Consider the following 14,864-nt stretch of genomic DNA (forward strand, 5'->3'; position numbering starts at 1 on the left):
TGGGGCTCCATCCCAGGACCCTTGGATCACAACCTAAGTCAAAGGCAGACGCTTAACCCACTGAGCCACCCAGGTGCCCCAAGTTTACCTTTTTAAAATGTACCTTGAATAGAGGGTAATTACCAGTAAACTATTGCTGCGTTGAAACAAAAATGGCTCCAGGCAGTGGTTCTCAGACCAGCTGCAGTGGCATTGCCTATGAATTTATTAGAAATGAGAAATACAAATCATAGGCCCCACCCTAACTCACCTCCTAAATCAGAATTTCTGTGGATGGGGTCCAGAAAACTTTTAGCAAACTCTCCATGTGAGAGATGGGACAAGCTAATATCCAAGCTGTGGTACCCCAAGTTTGAGAACCACTGAGCTAAAGCAAACCTAGTCAACTTTAGGATGGTTCCCTTGCCCTCCCCCCACCTTCTTCCTCTCCCCTTGAAACTCTAACTTCTGGTGTAAGCATGCCTTACTAGTTACAAAGTTACTTTATCTGTCCTTGAACAAGAGGTAGAGATTCAGTTCTTTTAATCTTCTTTTCAGATCATTCTAGTTAGCCTGTGGTAATTAACCTAGCAGCTGGGTTTAGGGTTTAAACAGACTGCACTCAGGGTTCAGCAATCTCCAGCAGTTGAGGGACAATTTTGAATTTTAGCTTTTTGAAGTTTTCTTGTTTATAGCTCCCCTTCTTGCTTATGTAGATCCACAAAAGAGTTAAATATTTAATGTGGAAACCTAATATTAAGAAGGTTTATAAGACAAGGGCTCAGGGTTCCAGAGTCTAAAACTCTCTAGATTGGAAGCCCAGGTCTACACGATTCTGTCTAACCTTGGGAAAGCTGCTTAACCTCTCTGGACCTCAATTTACCCATCGATAAAACAGTAAATACTTAACTTCGTAGGATGATGGCGTTAAATAACTGGTGTAAAATGTTCAGTACCTGGCACAGTCACTCTCCTTAAATATTGGCCATCATTTATTTTTTTCCTTTGTATTATTCTTTGGATAATATCCTTTGGATATCTTCAATTTCCTTTTACCCATGAGAAAAAAGGATTTTCAAAAGTCCATTTTAAGAGATAAAACAGGGAAAGGGAATTGAGATCATGGAAAGACACGAAGGAAGGTAAAAAGTTGGGAGCACAAAACGCTACAGGTGGGCAGAGTTAGGCGGATCTGAGAAGAGGTAGGCACCAGTGACTGGGGCTGGGGGCAGATTTGTAGATATGGCCTGCCTTGAAGCGGGAACAGCCTTTGGAACGTCTGGGCTGAGACGGAGGAGCGTCCCCTTCAGGGAGCTAGGCCTGAAATAGGGGTGTGGCCGTGGCTGGAGGACAGTGAAGAAGGGGAAGAGTGGCCGAAACCCTTGGCAAAAATGGGCGGGGCCAGAGCTCAAGGACCGCGGGACGGGATGGAGGCGGGGCGGGGAAGTGAGGCATGGCCAGGCCGGGGCGGGGTCCTAAGGAGAGGCGGCCCCGGGGGCCGCAGTCAGGGAGGTGGGTGGGTGTGGAGCCGAGATGGGCGGTGAAGAGGCCCGGCCCCACGGAGGAGGCGGGCTGAGACTTGCCGGGGACGAGAAGGGGCCGGAACGGGGTGGCCGCCGGTCGGGCCCCGCCCCGGGGCCGCCTCCTCGCGGGTTCCGTTGGCTGAAGCTGCAGCTGAGGCTGTGGCGGCAGTGGCCGCGGGGCGGGCGTAAGATGGCGACAGCGGCGGCTGGAGCCCTGGGCCTGCTGTGGGGCTGGCTGTGGAGCGAACGCTTCTGGCTGCCTCAGAACGTGAGCTGGGCCGACCTCGAGGGGCCGGGCGACGGCTACGGCTACCCGCGGGCGCGGCACGTCTTCTCGGCATTCCCAGTGGCGGCGGGCATATTCTCCGTGCGGCTGCTCTTCGAGCGGTGAGAGTCCGCGAGCGAGCGGCGCGGAGGGCCGGGGCCAGGGCCGGGGCGCGGGCCGGTGGGGCCCGCTTGCGGGGAGAGACCGAGCACCGGAAGCATCAGTGCGGAGAAAGCCCGGAAGCAGGGGCTGGGAAAGCCTGGGCCGCCGCGCGGGATGCTCGGAGGGTGGCCGAGGTGGTCGCGGAGCCTAGGTAAAAACCGAGTTTGGGGCGTGGACAGTGAAAGAGCCGGAGTCGGTGGAGGGACGCTGGGGCCTCTCCATCTCCGATCCCGGAGGTCGCCTGGGGGGTCTTCTTGGCCTGCTGCCGCCATCCAAGAATTGTACTGACGGGAAGCGGGTTGTGTGTGTGCTGCGGCCGAGAGCCCGAACAGCCAAAGCGAGAAACAGGAAAGGGCCACGGGAACCAGCTCTAGTTGGGGCTGTGGAAGCTCAAGGGTTAACGCAGAGCCAGCCCTTCCGAGAGCAAGGTTGGACTCTTGAGAGTTGAGGGGAACAGGGTTAGGCCCCAAGCCTTGGTCTGTCGGTTCATGGACGTGTGTGTGATAGAGAGAAAAAAAAAAATTATATGTATGTATTCTCACCCCCCCTCCGCCCAAAATGTTGCCAGAGACCGCAAGACAGTAGATATCTGGTAGGGATGAGGCGTGGTGGAGCCTGAGGCTTCCAACGTATGGAAAGGTGTCAGATTAGTTGCAGAACAGGCCTTGGAGGCCCGAGATGGAAGGAGGAGTGGTCATTTTGAAAGGATGAGAGCCTGAGGGCTTAAAAGAGGACACCTGTATTGAGGCAGCTTCTAAATTTAGCAGAATCACAGCCTTCGTTTCCTGAACTTGTGTTCTTGGTAAAAGTGATTTCACTTTTCTTTGACTGAGTGATTAGTATCTGCTAAGATACAATGTTCACAGAGGACTTGATTAGATTTTATAATGTGGACTTACAGCTGTGGGTGATTTTGATCAAACCTACTCAGACTCCAGGAAAGGAGACTTCTTTCCGCATAGGTCTCAGGTAATGAAGATGGCATTTTTGACATCTCTTGTTCATTTGGCCCTTATGCAGAGCAGAAATGCCCTTTCTAGGATGGAAGTATATTGCAAATGATCTTTTACTCTCTGAAAAATTAATGTTATGTGTTTTGGATTACTTTTCAAAACTGCCTACTATCTAATCTTTGATATTTTTTATATGTAGCTAGCTTGCCATTCATCCATTTATTCATAGTGTTTGTGTATTGTTACCAAAGCACTCTGTCAGACAGTCACGTACAAAAATGAAGATGCTTTTAACTGAAGCAAATGAAACGGAAAGATCTAAATGCTTTTACTGGGTCCTTGGGAACTTACTGTTGCCATTTTAAAAGTATAGTCATTGTATTAAATATTCCTGGTGTAGGGGCAAAAACCACTTATCCCTCTTAGGAATAATCTAGTTCCAAATACTCTCCACCTTGGCAGCTGTGTATGAGGACTGAAAAAAGAGAAAGAATGTAATGACTAAAAAGGAAAATACACAATTCAGGACAGAAAAAATTTAATTGTCCTAGGAAGAGATCCTCTGCTTTTTATATATGCCAACATGGAAATTTCATCATGTCAGTGGTAAGAGGAAATAGCTTGTTGCTTGTAAATACCCATTTCGTATAAACTTGCGTGTATCTTCAGATTTCCAAAGAGTTCCCTCAGACGCCTGTGAAGACTTATATATCCCCTGGCAGAGCTGCTGGAAAGGATCCTTTACCTGTGGGAATTCTATCTGAATGTTTCTATGGTGCTCCAGTGTCCAGGGAGTAAGGGTGGATGGGGACACTGAGCTGAAAGCATTCTAGTATGATATTCCTTGGCTAGTAAGGTCAGGCATCTTGTTCATCCCATGATTGACCTTAGGAAAGTTTAACCCTCGAAGCCGTCTTGCTATTTTGTTTCTTTTTATAAAACCTACTAAGCAGTAGAATTGACTGCAGGATTAGCAGTTCCTCTCTTGCTACACTGGCCTTCCATAAAAGTAGTAGAATCCACTCTTAGAGTATAGTAACAGATGTATTAGAAATATTGGTACAGTTAATTGTCTTTCCTACGTTTTCTCATTTCTCAAATCGGTTTCTAGAAGTGATTCATGTAGTAGTCATAGACTGTAAGAGCTAAAACTCCAGCCTTTTTTTATAGATAGTAAGCTAAGGCTTAGAAACATCCTGCAGCTTTTCAGAGGTTTCATACTCACTGGGGAACTAAGATCCAGATCATTTTCCTAAGCCTCAAGGTTTAACCCCCTTCTTCCAATATTCTAAGATTTGGAGAACAAACCCATGCTCATCTTATTCTTGGTTATTTAATATAATGTATTTGACTTGAAGACTTTTTTTTTTTTTTTTCAAATTGTTCTGCATATTTTAATGAGTCTTACACTATGCCCTTTGATAAATTATTACTATTTGTGCTGTTTTAAGTATCTCCCAAAGAGGGACACCTGGGTGGCTCAGTTGGTTAAGTGGCTTTGGCTCAGATCATGATCCCAGGATCCTAGATCGAGTCCCATATCATGCTCCTTGTTTGGTAAGGAGCCTGCTTCTCCCTCTGCTTGTGCTCTTTCTCCCTCTGTCCCTCTGACAAAGAAATAAAAATCTTCAAAAAAAAAAAAAATCTCCCCAAGAATAGGGGCGCTTGGTTGGCTCAGTAAGAAGAACATGTGACTCTTAATCTCAGGGTGGTGAGTTCAAGCCCCAAGTTGGGTGTTGAAATTATTAAAAAATAAATAAACTTTAAAAAAAAAAATCTCCCAAAGAATAAACATAGCATTTACAGTTTGGTCTTACTTTCTCATCCTTTTCATCAACTACACTGAGCATTTTTTTTTTTTTTTAAGTTCTCACATTCCCTGGAGAACTACATCTGAGAGGGACGACTTGAAAAGGTGCCTGACCATAATAAGTAAAGTGTTTGTATCTAGCTAACTATTTTGCTGAAGAACTGCAGGTAGGAGATTATTACCTACCAAAGAATGGAGGTTTTCCTTTGTGGGGCTCTGGTGAGGGGTTGTACTCTGGTGGGCTGCACCTTGCAGAATGCCTCAGGAATAGCATGTGGTCAGTAAATATTTATTGAATGTTTGAGAAGGGTCTATCCTCATCTACACAGATACCCAGAGGAGTGACCAGAATCTAGATCTTCAACCTGAAATAGATGTTTGGCTTAGCTGAGAGAGGCAAAACTAAAATTCCTTTGTTTCTGGTTAAATTTCATCGTACTATACATGCATGTTGTGCACCTTTCTACACGTTTTTTCTTTCTCCCCTCGCCATACACATACTCATGCTACCCTGTACTCTATCAAAACAGGGATAAGAAACTCTTCCATGTGTTTTTTAAAACTTCCTACTAAGTTCATGATAAAATTGTTTGAAACTTAATATCTAGTTGCTTGAGCACTTGTTTCTTGGGATCAAGCAGGAACTTGAGACTTAATATTGACACCCATCAGAGCGATATAGTCTCATTTATTTTGAATATGGTATTGCAATAGGAGCTTTGTGTTGCCAGAAGAAAATTATTTTGTGAATTATGCAGGAGATAGATGAGAGCTATCCATGCTGCTCATTCATTATTCCAGTCCCCTCTTCTCTCTTGTTACTTCCAAAGCAACCTCACTGGAGTGTGTAAAGAGCCTTCTCAATACCATTCTCTGTCACAGGAGACTGAACAGACTCACTTGCTGGCCTGTCATGTAACTGGCAACAAGAGTAGTGACTCACTTTTTGTGTGTGTGTGTGTGTGTGTGTGCGCGCACGTTTCTCAACCACTCATTTCATCTTCCTCTTGTAAGCCTTGCTACCTCCGCTACATACTGCCTTTCTTGTTTTCCCCCATTTCTGCTAAGTGGAGGTAGAACTTTTTTCCTCTCCCTGATAGGCCTGCTGCCCTCCTCCCAGATCCATGTCAGGTCACAGCGTTGTGACCCAGTATTAGTGGGTCCTCTAGACAGGGTAGAGGGGCTTTGGGAAAAATGGACAAAGCTGCTGACGAGGCTGTAAGGGAGACTGCCCCTTTCATTGCATCCCTAAAAGTACTCTGTTGGGCGTTATTGGGTTGTAAATCACAGAATCAAATCAGGTTTGCAGATCCAGCAGAGCAAGATTGGAAAGGTCAGTCACATGGTCCTGCCCTTATCTAAGAAGCCACTTCTTAAGAAGCTCCAGACGGTCAGAAGCCTTTGTGTCTATCCTCTCTCTGGGGAAGCTTCTTTCCCCAACCTTTTGTGTGCAGTGGGTGTTAAGACTCTGCAGAAAACTCTGAATACTGGAATGCTTGAGGTCAGGTTCCTGATTTATCCCCGGAGACAATATATTCATCATAGAAAAGAAACATCAGATTTGCTTTAGCCACTTCCTGATTCAGAAAACTAACCCTAGATGGGTTAAGAAGAAATTAATGAAGAAGAGACAAGCAAATGAAATCTGCACCCTTCTTACAGAGTGGAAAGGGAGATATACCTCTTTTTGGCTTCCTCTCCAGAGGTATTTTTAGGCAGATGAAAGCTGCTCTTCACTGAGTTTTGGACTCTCTCTGCTTGAACTCACACCTTAATCTTCGGGGAAGTTAATTGAAATGTTACTGCAGGGCACCTGGGTGGCTCAGTTGGTTAAGTGATTGCCTTCAGCTGGGTCATGATCCTTGAGTCCAGGGATTGAGTCCCACATCGGGCTCCCTGCTAGGCAAGGAGTCTGCTTCTCTTGCTGACCTCTCTCCTCTCATTTTCTCTCTCTCTCTCTCAAATAAATAAATAAAATCTTAAAAAAAAAGAAATGTTACTACAAAAGGAGTTAACCATAATAACTTGTAACAACAACAACAAAATTTGAAATCGGTTTTCCTAGAAACAAAAACAATTTTCCTGGATGTGAGGAATTCTCTCTGAATTATCTGAAACTGTGCTGTTTAGTGCAGTAGCCACTAGCTTTTGTGGATTTCGAATGTGACTAGTCCAAATGTGATGTGTTAGTTAGATGTGTTCTAAGTGTAAAATACACATCAGATTTTGAAGACTGTTCAGGAAAAAAAAAAAAGAAGGTAATATATCTCAAATTTTAACATTGATTATATATTGATGTGATAGCATTTTGGATATATCAGGTTAAACAAGTATATTATCAATTAATTTTACCTGTTTCTTTTTTCCCTTTCTGAATGTGGCTGTTCGAAAATTTAAAATTATATATGTGGTGTGTATTATATTCCTCCTGAGCAGTGTTGATAAGTAATTCAAACAAATATTTATACCTGAAAAGAATTTTAATGTAAATTCACATTTGATTCATTTTTTTTTTAGGACGAGAAGGTGATCCATCCTAAGTATATCAGACCCCGCTCTAAAGAACAGGTTTTTCTAAAAATTGTGGTAAAAATGGTGTTTTTTTTTTTTTAATTTAAAGATTTTTATTTATTTATTTGACAGACGGAGATCACAAGTAGGCAGAGAGGCAGGCAGAGAGAGAAGGAGGGGAAGCAGGCTCCTTGCGGAGCAGAGAGCCTGATGTGGGCTCCATCCCAGGACTCTGGGATCATGACCTGAGGCGAAGGCAGAGGCTTTAACCCATTGAGCCACCCAGGCGCCCCAAAAATGGTTTTTTTCCCCCAAATGTTTTATTTATTTATTTATTTGAGAGAGAGAGACAGTGAGAGAGCGCATGAGAGAGGAGAAAGTCAGAGGGAGAAGCAGACTTCCCATGGAGCAGGGAGCCTGATTCGGGACTCCATCCCAGGACTCCCAGATCATGACCTGAGCTGAAAGCAGTTGCTTAACCAACTGAGCCACCCAGGTGCCCAAAAATGGGGTTTTAAAATGTAAATCATTTCCTGAATGATATAAATGATGTAATAGGCTATTTTGAGTAATTACTGAGTGATCGATCGATCAGCAGTCTATCCAAGAACTGCTCTGTAGTTTTGCTTTCTTGTATATGGCCTCTTATTGAGTAATTGATCTGTAAACAAACAAGTTTGTCGAGTAGTTAAGTGTACATGGGGTGCTGCAGAGCTCTGATAAGACATTAAGAATAATCACAGTAGGGGTGCCTGGGTGGCTCAGTGGGTTAAAGGCTCTGCCTTCGGCTCAGGTCATGATCTCAGGGTCCTGGGATCAAGCCCCACATCAGGTTCTCTGCTCAGCAGGGAGCCTGCTTCCCCTCTCTCTCTGCCTGCCTCCTGCTTCCCCTCTCTCTCTGCCTGCCTCTCTGCCTACTTGTGATCTCTGTCAAATAAATAAATGAAATCTTAAAAAAAAAAAAAAAAAGAACAATCACAGTATTTTATCTCTTCTCAAAATTATGGAGTTTCTTAAAAAGGGTATTCCTGCGGTGCCTGGGTGGCTCAGTGGGTTAAGTATCTGCTTTTGGCTCAGGTCATGATCTCAGGGTCCTGGGATTGAGCCCCTCAGTGGGGAGTCTGGTTCTCTCTCTCTCTCCTCTCAAATAAATAAGATCTTAAAAAAAAAAAAAAAGTATTCCTTGTAGTCTTTGGCTTTTGGGTAGTGTCAGCGGTTGTAAGACGTCTCACATAATAAGCACAGAAGGTCTCAAACCCAATTAGGTTGTTGTGGTTATGTTTAATTTTCTTGGGGACATTTCCAGTTATACTGAAATTGGTTAATTTGAATTTCTACTGGTTCCCCAGAAATCAATGACCTTCTCCTACATGGAGCTGGCAGGTAATCTGATCACCCAGGAGGACAGGTGGGCACATTTCCGTAAAACACGTCACCTTTTCTTGAGAATTAAGTTCCTACCCATTTTCTTTTCTCTTCAGCAATTATTTATTGAGAGCTTAGTATATGCCAGATGTCAAATTATGTACAGTGGATAAAACTGTGAGTAAGTCATGGTTTCTGCTCTCAGAAAGAAAATAAGAAAATCAGTGGTTTAAAATACAGTATGGGGCGCCTGGGTGGCTCAGTGGGTTAAAGCCTCTGCCTTCAGCTCAGGTCATGATTCCAGGGTTCTGGGATTGAGCCCCGCATCGGGCTGTGCGCTCAATGGGCAGTCTGCTTCCTCCTCTCTCTGCCTGCCTCTCTGCCTACTTGTGATCTCTGTATGTCAGATAAATAAATAAAATCTTTAAAAAAAAATAAAATAAAATACAGTATAATAAATATATGCATAAGGCTGTTAGGGGAGTTGGAAGAGGTGGGTTCACTTCCTTTTAATGGTTAACGTAAATATAGGCTTAATGTCTCACTAATAAACACTTGTTTCTTGGACTCTGAAGGATAGTAAAAACTTCTTAAGGAAGAGTTTCTTGTTAACCTTTTTCTCTACCATCTCTTGGCGCTTACACATTTGAATGTTTCTACTTTAAGCAAATACATTAAGTTGTATAGTCACTTGCCCATTTTTTTTTTAAGATTTTATTTATTTATTTGACAGAGATCACAGGTAGGCAGAGAGGAAGGCAGAGAGAGAGGGGGAAGCAGGGTCCCTGCTGAGCAGAGAGCTCCATCCCAGGACTCTGGGATCATGACCTGAGCTGAAGGCAGAGGCTTTAACCCACTGAGCCACCCACGCGCCCCTCACTTGCCCATTTAAAAAAGATAAATTATGTGTAAAGATGGGGAACCTGGGTGGCGCAGTCCGTTAAGCATCTGATTCTTGATTTTGGCCCAGGTCATGATCTCAGGGTTGTGAGATTGAGGCCACACACCCCCACACCCCGCCTCACCTTGCCCGGCTCTGGGCTGGGTTAAGCATTGGGCTTGGAGCTGGCTTAAGATTCTCTTTCTCCCTCTTCCCCTGTCCCACCCCCTCCCTTAAAAAATTAATAAAAAATTAAAAAGATAAATATCTGTAATGAAAAAAATGTGTGAATATAGTTGGAAAGGGAGAAATTCTTTAGCAATGAGAGTCTTAGGGACCGCTAGCTGTTCTTTAGCCACACTTTGAGAACTGCTGCTCTACAGCAAGTAAAATATTCACTGGTTACTATACAGTGATACTACAAGTTAGTCTTAAATTGTGTTTACCTGAAACATTTTAACATGCATACTGTATGTAATTCTTACTATCTCAAGACTTATGTCCCTTATAGTGAGGTTAGATGTAAGCAGGATGCTGATCCTTCTCATCACAGTACCTGGTAGGTACATCAGATTACACAGGTATTAGTCATCGTAATACTCTAAGGCCCTATTATAGGCCTAAGTGACGATAACTTTGATGAAAGTGGGAGAAGGAGGGAAGAATAGTCTGCTATTAATCCCAGTGCCCGCCTTTCATGGTTTAGGGTAATATATATCATAGAGGTCTTTTTCTTTTTCATCTGCTGCTGCTTTAAGAACAGATTTGCCAGGGACGCCTGGGTGGCTCAGTCGGTTAAGCATCTGCCTTCAGCTCAGGTCATGATCCCAGATTCCTAGGATAGAGTCCTGTATCAGGCTCCCTGCTCCGTGGGGAGCCTGTTTCTCCCTCTGCCTGCTGTTCCCCCTGCTTGTGCACACTCTCTGACAAATAAAAAAAATCTTTAAAAAAAAAGAACAAACTTGCCAACTGAAAAAAATAGTCATCAAAAGAAACTGCAAAGAATATACATGTAAGTACAACAAATGTGTGTAGCACATGTTGTTGGTAGACAGCAAATTCTGTCCTCAAGAATTTACTCAGAAGGGTGCCTAGCTGCCTCAGTTGGTTGAGCATGCAACTCTTGATCTTGGGCCTGTGAGTTCAAGCCCCATGTTGGGTGTAGACGTTACTTAAAAATAAAATATTTTTAAAAATACAAAAAATAGGGGCATCTGGGTGTGCCAGTTGTTAGGGGTCTACCTTTGGCTTAGGTCATGGTCCCAGGGTCCTGAGATTGAGCCCCATGTTAGAATCCCTGCTTGGCAGGAGGCCTGCTTCTCTCTCACACTCCCCTTGCTTGTATTTCCTCTCTTGCTGTGTCTTTCTCTGTCAAATAAATAAAATCTTCGTGTGTGTGTGTGTGTGTGTGTGTGTATTAAAGAATTTACTCAGGAAAATACCCTGACGTGGGTGCATATGTATAAGGGATATACAAAATAATGTATGGTTGGGAGTTATCAGCACACAAATGAATAGTATTAGTATAATTTAGTAATTTTTGAATGGGACTTTTTGCTCTCAGCATTCTTTTTCATTCTTAAAATTTATTGAGCATCCCTTATTCCTATTAGTTTTTTCATATTTGAAAGTAAAGTTGAGGGGCGCCTGGGTGGCTCAGTGGGTTAAGCCGCTGCCTTCGGCTCAGGTCATGATCTCAGAGTCCTGGGATCGAGCCCCGCATCAGGCTCTCTGCTCAGCAGGGAGCCTGCTTCCTCCTCTCTCTCTGCCTGCCTCTCTGCCTGCTTGTGATCTCTCTCTGTCAAATAAATAAATAAAATCTTTAAAAAAAAAAAAAAAAAGAAAGTAAAGTTGAGGGACACCTGGGTGGTTCAGTCATTTAAGCATCTGCCTTCGGCTCAGGTCGTGATCCCAGGATTCTGGGATCAGTCCAGCATCCAGCTCCTTGCTCAGCGGGAAGTCTGCTTCTGCTTCTGCCTCTGCCTGCTAGGCCCCCTGCTTGTGCTCATTCTCTGTCTCTGGCAAGTAAATAAGTAAAATCTAAAGAAAAAAAAAGTTGAGAAATTTAAGAAACGTACTTTCTATTTCATTAAGAGTAACAGTAATAGGGGCACCTGGGGGGATCATTCAGTTAGGCATCTGCCTACGGGGCCCTAAGGATCAAGCTCTGCATCAGGCTACCTGCTTAGTTGGGGGGAGTCTCCTTCTCCCTCTTCCTCTTCCCCTGCTTGTGTGCTTGCTTTGCTCTCTCTCACTCAATCTCTCAAATAAGCAAAATCTTTAAAAAAAAAAAAAAAAAGTAACAGTAAGCCATGTTACATGTTAATGTGGATAACAATTTATAAAAGTAATCATTTTCAAAAATATTTAGAGAGAACAGTCTCATGCAAATCTCTTTCATGTCTGGCTTTAATAGAAGATAGTTGGATTCTTTTGGATTCTTCTCTCTGACTTCTACATTCAATCTCTTGTGATACATTGTTTTGGTTGAAGTATATAAATAAAAGCTGGCCTCACACAAATATGTCATTGGAAAGGAGAAGTAGTTTTTCTTTGATACAACATCACAACACAAGTAGTAGTTTCTTTTCTCTTTTTTTTAAAAATTGGGTTCCACACCCAACGTGGAGCCCAACATAGGGCTTGAATTCACAACTCTAAGATTAAGACCTGAGCTGAGACTAGGAGCCAGATGCTTAACTGACTGAGCCACCCACATGTCTCTACGTAGTAGTTTCTTAAATGTTGGTTGCATTGTGGAATCTGAAACCCTATCAATGAACTTTTCATTCATGTTAAAATCCATTGGTCTGTCTTAAATTTTGAATGGCTATCAAGAATTGGTCACTTTGCCTCGTTGCATCCAAGAGAGCAAGATGGGTTACCAGTAGCTCTACTGGAGTCATCTGAGGAAATCTGGCAAGAGTTCTCATCCCTGGGGTACCTGGGTGACTCGGTTAAGTATCTGCCTTCAGCTCAGGTCATGATCCCAGGGTCTTGGGATTAAGCCCCACATAAGGCTCCCTACTCAGTGGAGAGCCTGCTTCTCTCCCTCCATCTCCCTCTGCTGCTGTCTTGCTCTCTCTTAAATAAATAAAAATCTTAAAAAAAAAAAAAAAAAAGGTTCTCATGCTTGCCACATCTGCTCAAACTAGCGTAGTCTGATCTGAAAATACAGCCTCAGTATGTGCCACCATTGTTTCCATCAGTCTGTGAAGGATATAGGCTTCAGTAAGGTGGATTAAGTGAACTTCTTGAATGGGTCTTCTACCTTAACTGCAGATATCTAAGATACCTACTTTCATGCTAACTCTTTGTACACAAAATAAAAGTACTTCAATTAAGGGAGCGCCTGGGTGGCTCAGTGGGTTAAAGCTTCTGCCTTCGGCTCAGGTCATGATCCCAGGGTCCTGAGATCAAGCCCCACATCGGGCTCTCTGCTCAGCGGGGATCCTGCTTCCTCCCCTTTCTCTGCCTGCCTCTCTGCCTACTTGTGATCTCTGTCTCTGTGAAATAAATAAAATCTTTAAAAAAAAAAAAAAAGTACTTCAATTAAGAAAAAGAAAAATACTGGTTCACTGAGTTATATAGATCTCCCAAATGTCAGTACATTCCTTTATATAATATTAAAAAATCATATTAGTTAATCTCATCAGAACCAGTCCTATGAAAGCTTGAAGCACTGGGAAGTTGTCAAGCTCAGAGGTGGATATAAGTTCTCCAAAATTCTAATTTTCACTTGAAAGCTTGAATTTTATCATTGGCACTATTTTTCTTTCCTAGTTTTTTTTTTTGGGGGGGGGTCATGAAAGCTTAATTTTTTTCATTTTCAAGAATTAATGTTTCCTAAAACACAGATCCAAATAACCTTGGTTTGTCTGTTGGCCATTCTTTCAGGTAAAAGTGGTAGTCTGTGAAGAAAGTGATTTATTTCAGCACAGAACTCAGTTGAACTAGTGTTTCCTTGAGATAACTATATACTTTGGTGTCCAGCAAAAGTGCTTTCTGTGTACTTCCCATTTTATCACAGAATGCTTTTTTAAAATACACTCAAAGTCTGATATTTATTAAAATCAATCATTTGTATTGCTTCATCGAGGACATTCTTAAGTGAACTGGCTTAAAAATAAATAACGAAGAGGACATATAGCAAGGAAGAACACAAAAACTACTACAGTTTGCTGCCACTGCCTTGATTTATTCTCAAGCACTGTAAATTTTACCTTCCATTGCTTTGCACTATCATTGCAAATGTCAGCACAGCAACAAAGGCAAATTTTATTTCAAAAATAGTTTTTGCTTTGTGGGCCTCTAGAGAATACCTCAGGGACCCTGTGGGGTCTATAGACTATACTTTGAGACTTTCTGCTGTAATTAAATAAGATCAAGCAGGGTGAGTGTGTAGAGTAAGAAAAGAACCTGCATAGAACTCTGAGGAAACAGCACGTTTTAGCAGAGGCGGGGGCTGGGGAGCCCAACAGAAGACAAGAGGTATGACAGCTTTATAGTATTTGATAATATCAGTAGTTAGCATTTAATAAGTACTTACTTGGTCCCAGGCACTGTTCTGAGTGCTAAGCGTTGCTGAGTCCTTATAGTAACTTTATGAAGTAGGTGGATATTAGTTTATCCTTATTTTACGGGGTGAGAAAATGGGAGCATAGACAAAGTTAAATAGCATGTCTAGGTGACTCAACTAGCAGTGTATACCAAGCAGTCTAGTTCTGCCAGAGAGATAGAGGGAGAAAACTAGGAAGAGTATGGCAGTAAAGAAGCTAAGAGAAAAGAGCATTTCATGAGGGAGGGCGGGGTCAGTAACGTAGAATAATGCCGAGTGGTCAGGTAAGAGGACTGAAAAGCATCCTTTTGATTTCACAGTAGGGAGCTTGTTGACAGCTTTGGCAAGAGCAGTGCCAATGGAGTGTAGGGACAGAGGCCAGATGAGAGGGGGATGAAGACTAGGAATGAGTGGGAGTTAGAAGAGAAGGCTTGAGGAGAGAACTTTTTCCAAGAACTTCATAGTCAGAGGTGAGAGAGTGCCAGAGGGTATGAGGGGCAGGGAGAGCTGTTTAAAGATGAGAAGAACGGGGCACCTGGGTGGCTCAGTGGGTTAAAGCCTCTGCCTTCTGCTCAGGTCATGATCCCAGGGTCCTGGGATCGAGCCCCGCATCGGGCTCTCTGCTCAGTGGGGAGCCTGCTTCCTCCTTTCTCTCTCTGCCTGCCTTTCTGCCTACTTGTGATCTGTCAAATAAATAAATAAAAATCCTTAATAAAAAAAAAAATGAGAAGAACTTGAGTGTGTTTAAGTTCTGACAAGAAGAAAGAAATAGTGAGGCTGAAGAGGATAGAAAAAAAAAAAAGAATAAATAGAATGAAATTTCTGATCAGGAAGAGAACGGATCTGAAGCACAGGGAT

At 43.1% G+C, this 14,864-nt stretch overlaps 1 protein-coding gene and 1 long non-coding RNA gene across 3 annotated transcripts in view; one reads left to right on the forward strand and one right to left on the reverse strand.

Annotated features, from left to right (window-relative positions):
- The first annotated feature begins 1,519 nt into the window (after positions 1-1,519).
- The window catches only part of CERS5 (ceramide synthase 5), a 30,578-nt gene continuing 17,233 nt past the window's right edge, over positions 1,520-14,864 (forward strand). The window contains exon 1 of one of the 2 annotated variants that reach the window (XM_032876822.1): positions 1,520-1,889. In XM_032876822.1, coding sequence (XP_032732713.1) covers positions 1,693-1,889 — 197 coding nt within the window. In that variant the 5' untranslated portion in view covers positions 1,520-1,692. The remainder of the gene's footprint in view (positions 1,890-14,864) is intronic. The other variant, XM_032876821.1, reaches the window with a different exon arrangement.
- The window catches only part of LOC116878957, a 28,469-nt gene continuing 25,049 nt past the window's right edge, over positions 11,445-14,864 (reverse strand). The window contains exon 3 of the long non-coding RNA XR_004384924.1: positions 11,445-11,488. This is a non-coding gene — a long non-coding RNA (uncharacterized LOC116878957). The remainder of the gene's footprint in view (positions 11,489-14,864) is intronic.

This window comes from Lontra canadensis, unplaced genomic scaffold, assembly GCF_010015895.1.
Source record: "Lontra canadensis isolate GAN:19392208 unplaced genomic scaffold, GSC_riverotter_1.0 scaffold59, whole genome shotgun sequence".
NCBI classification, from domain to species: Eukaryota; Metazoa; Chordata; class Mammalia; order Carnivora; family Mustelidae; genus Lontra; species Lontra canadensis.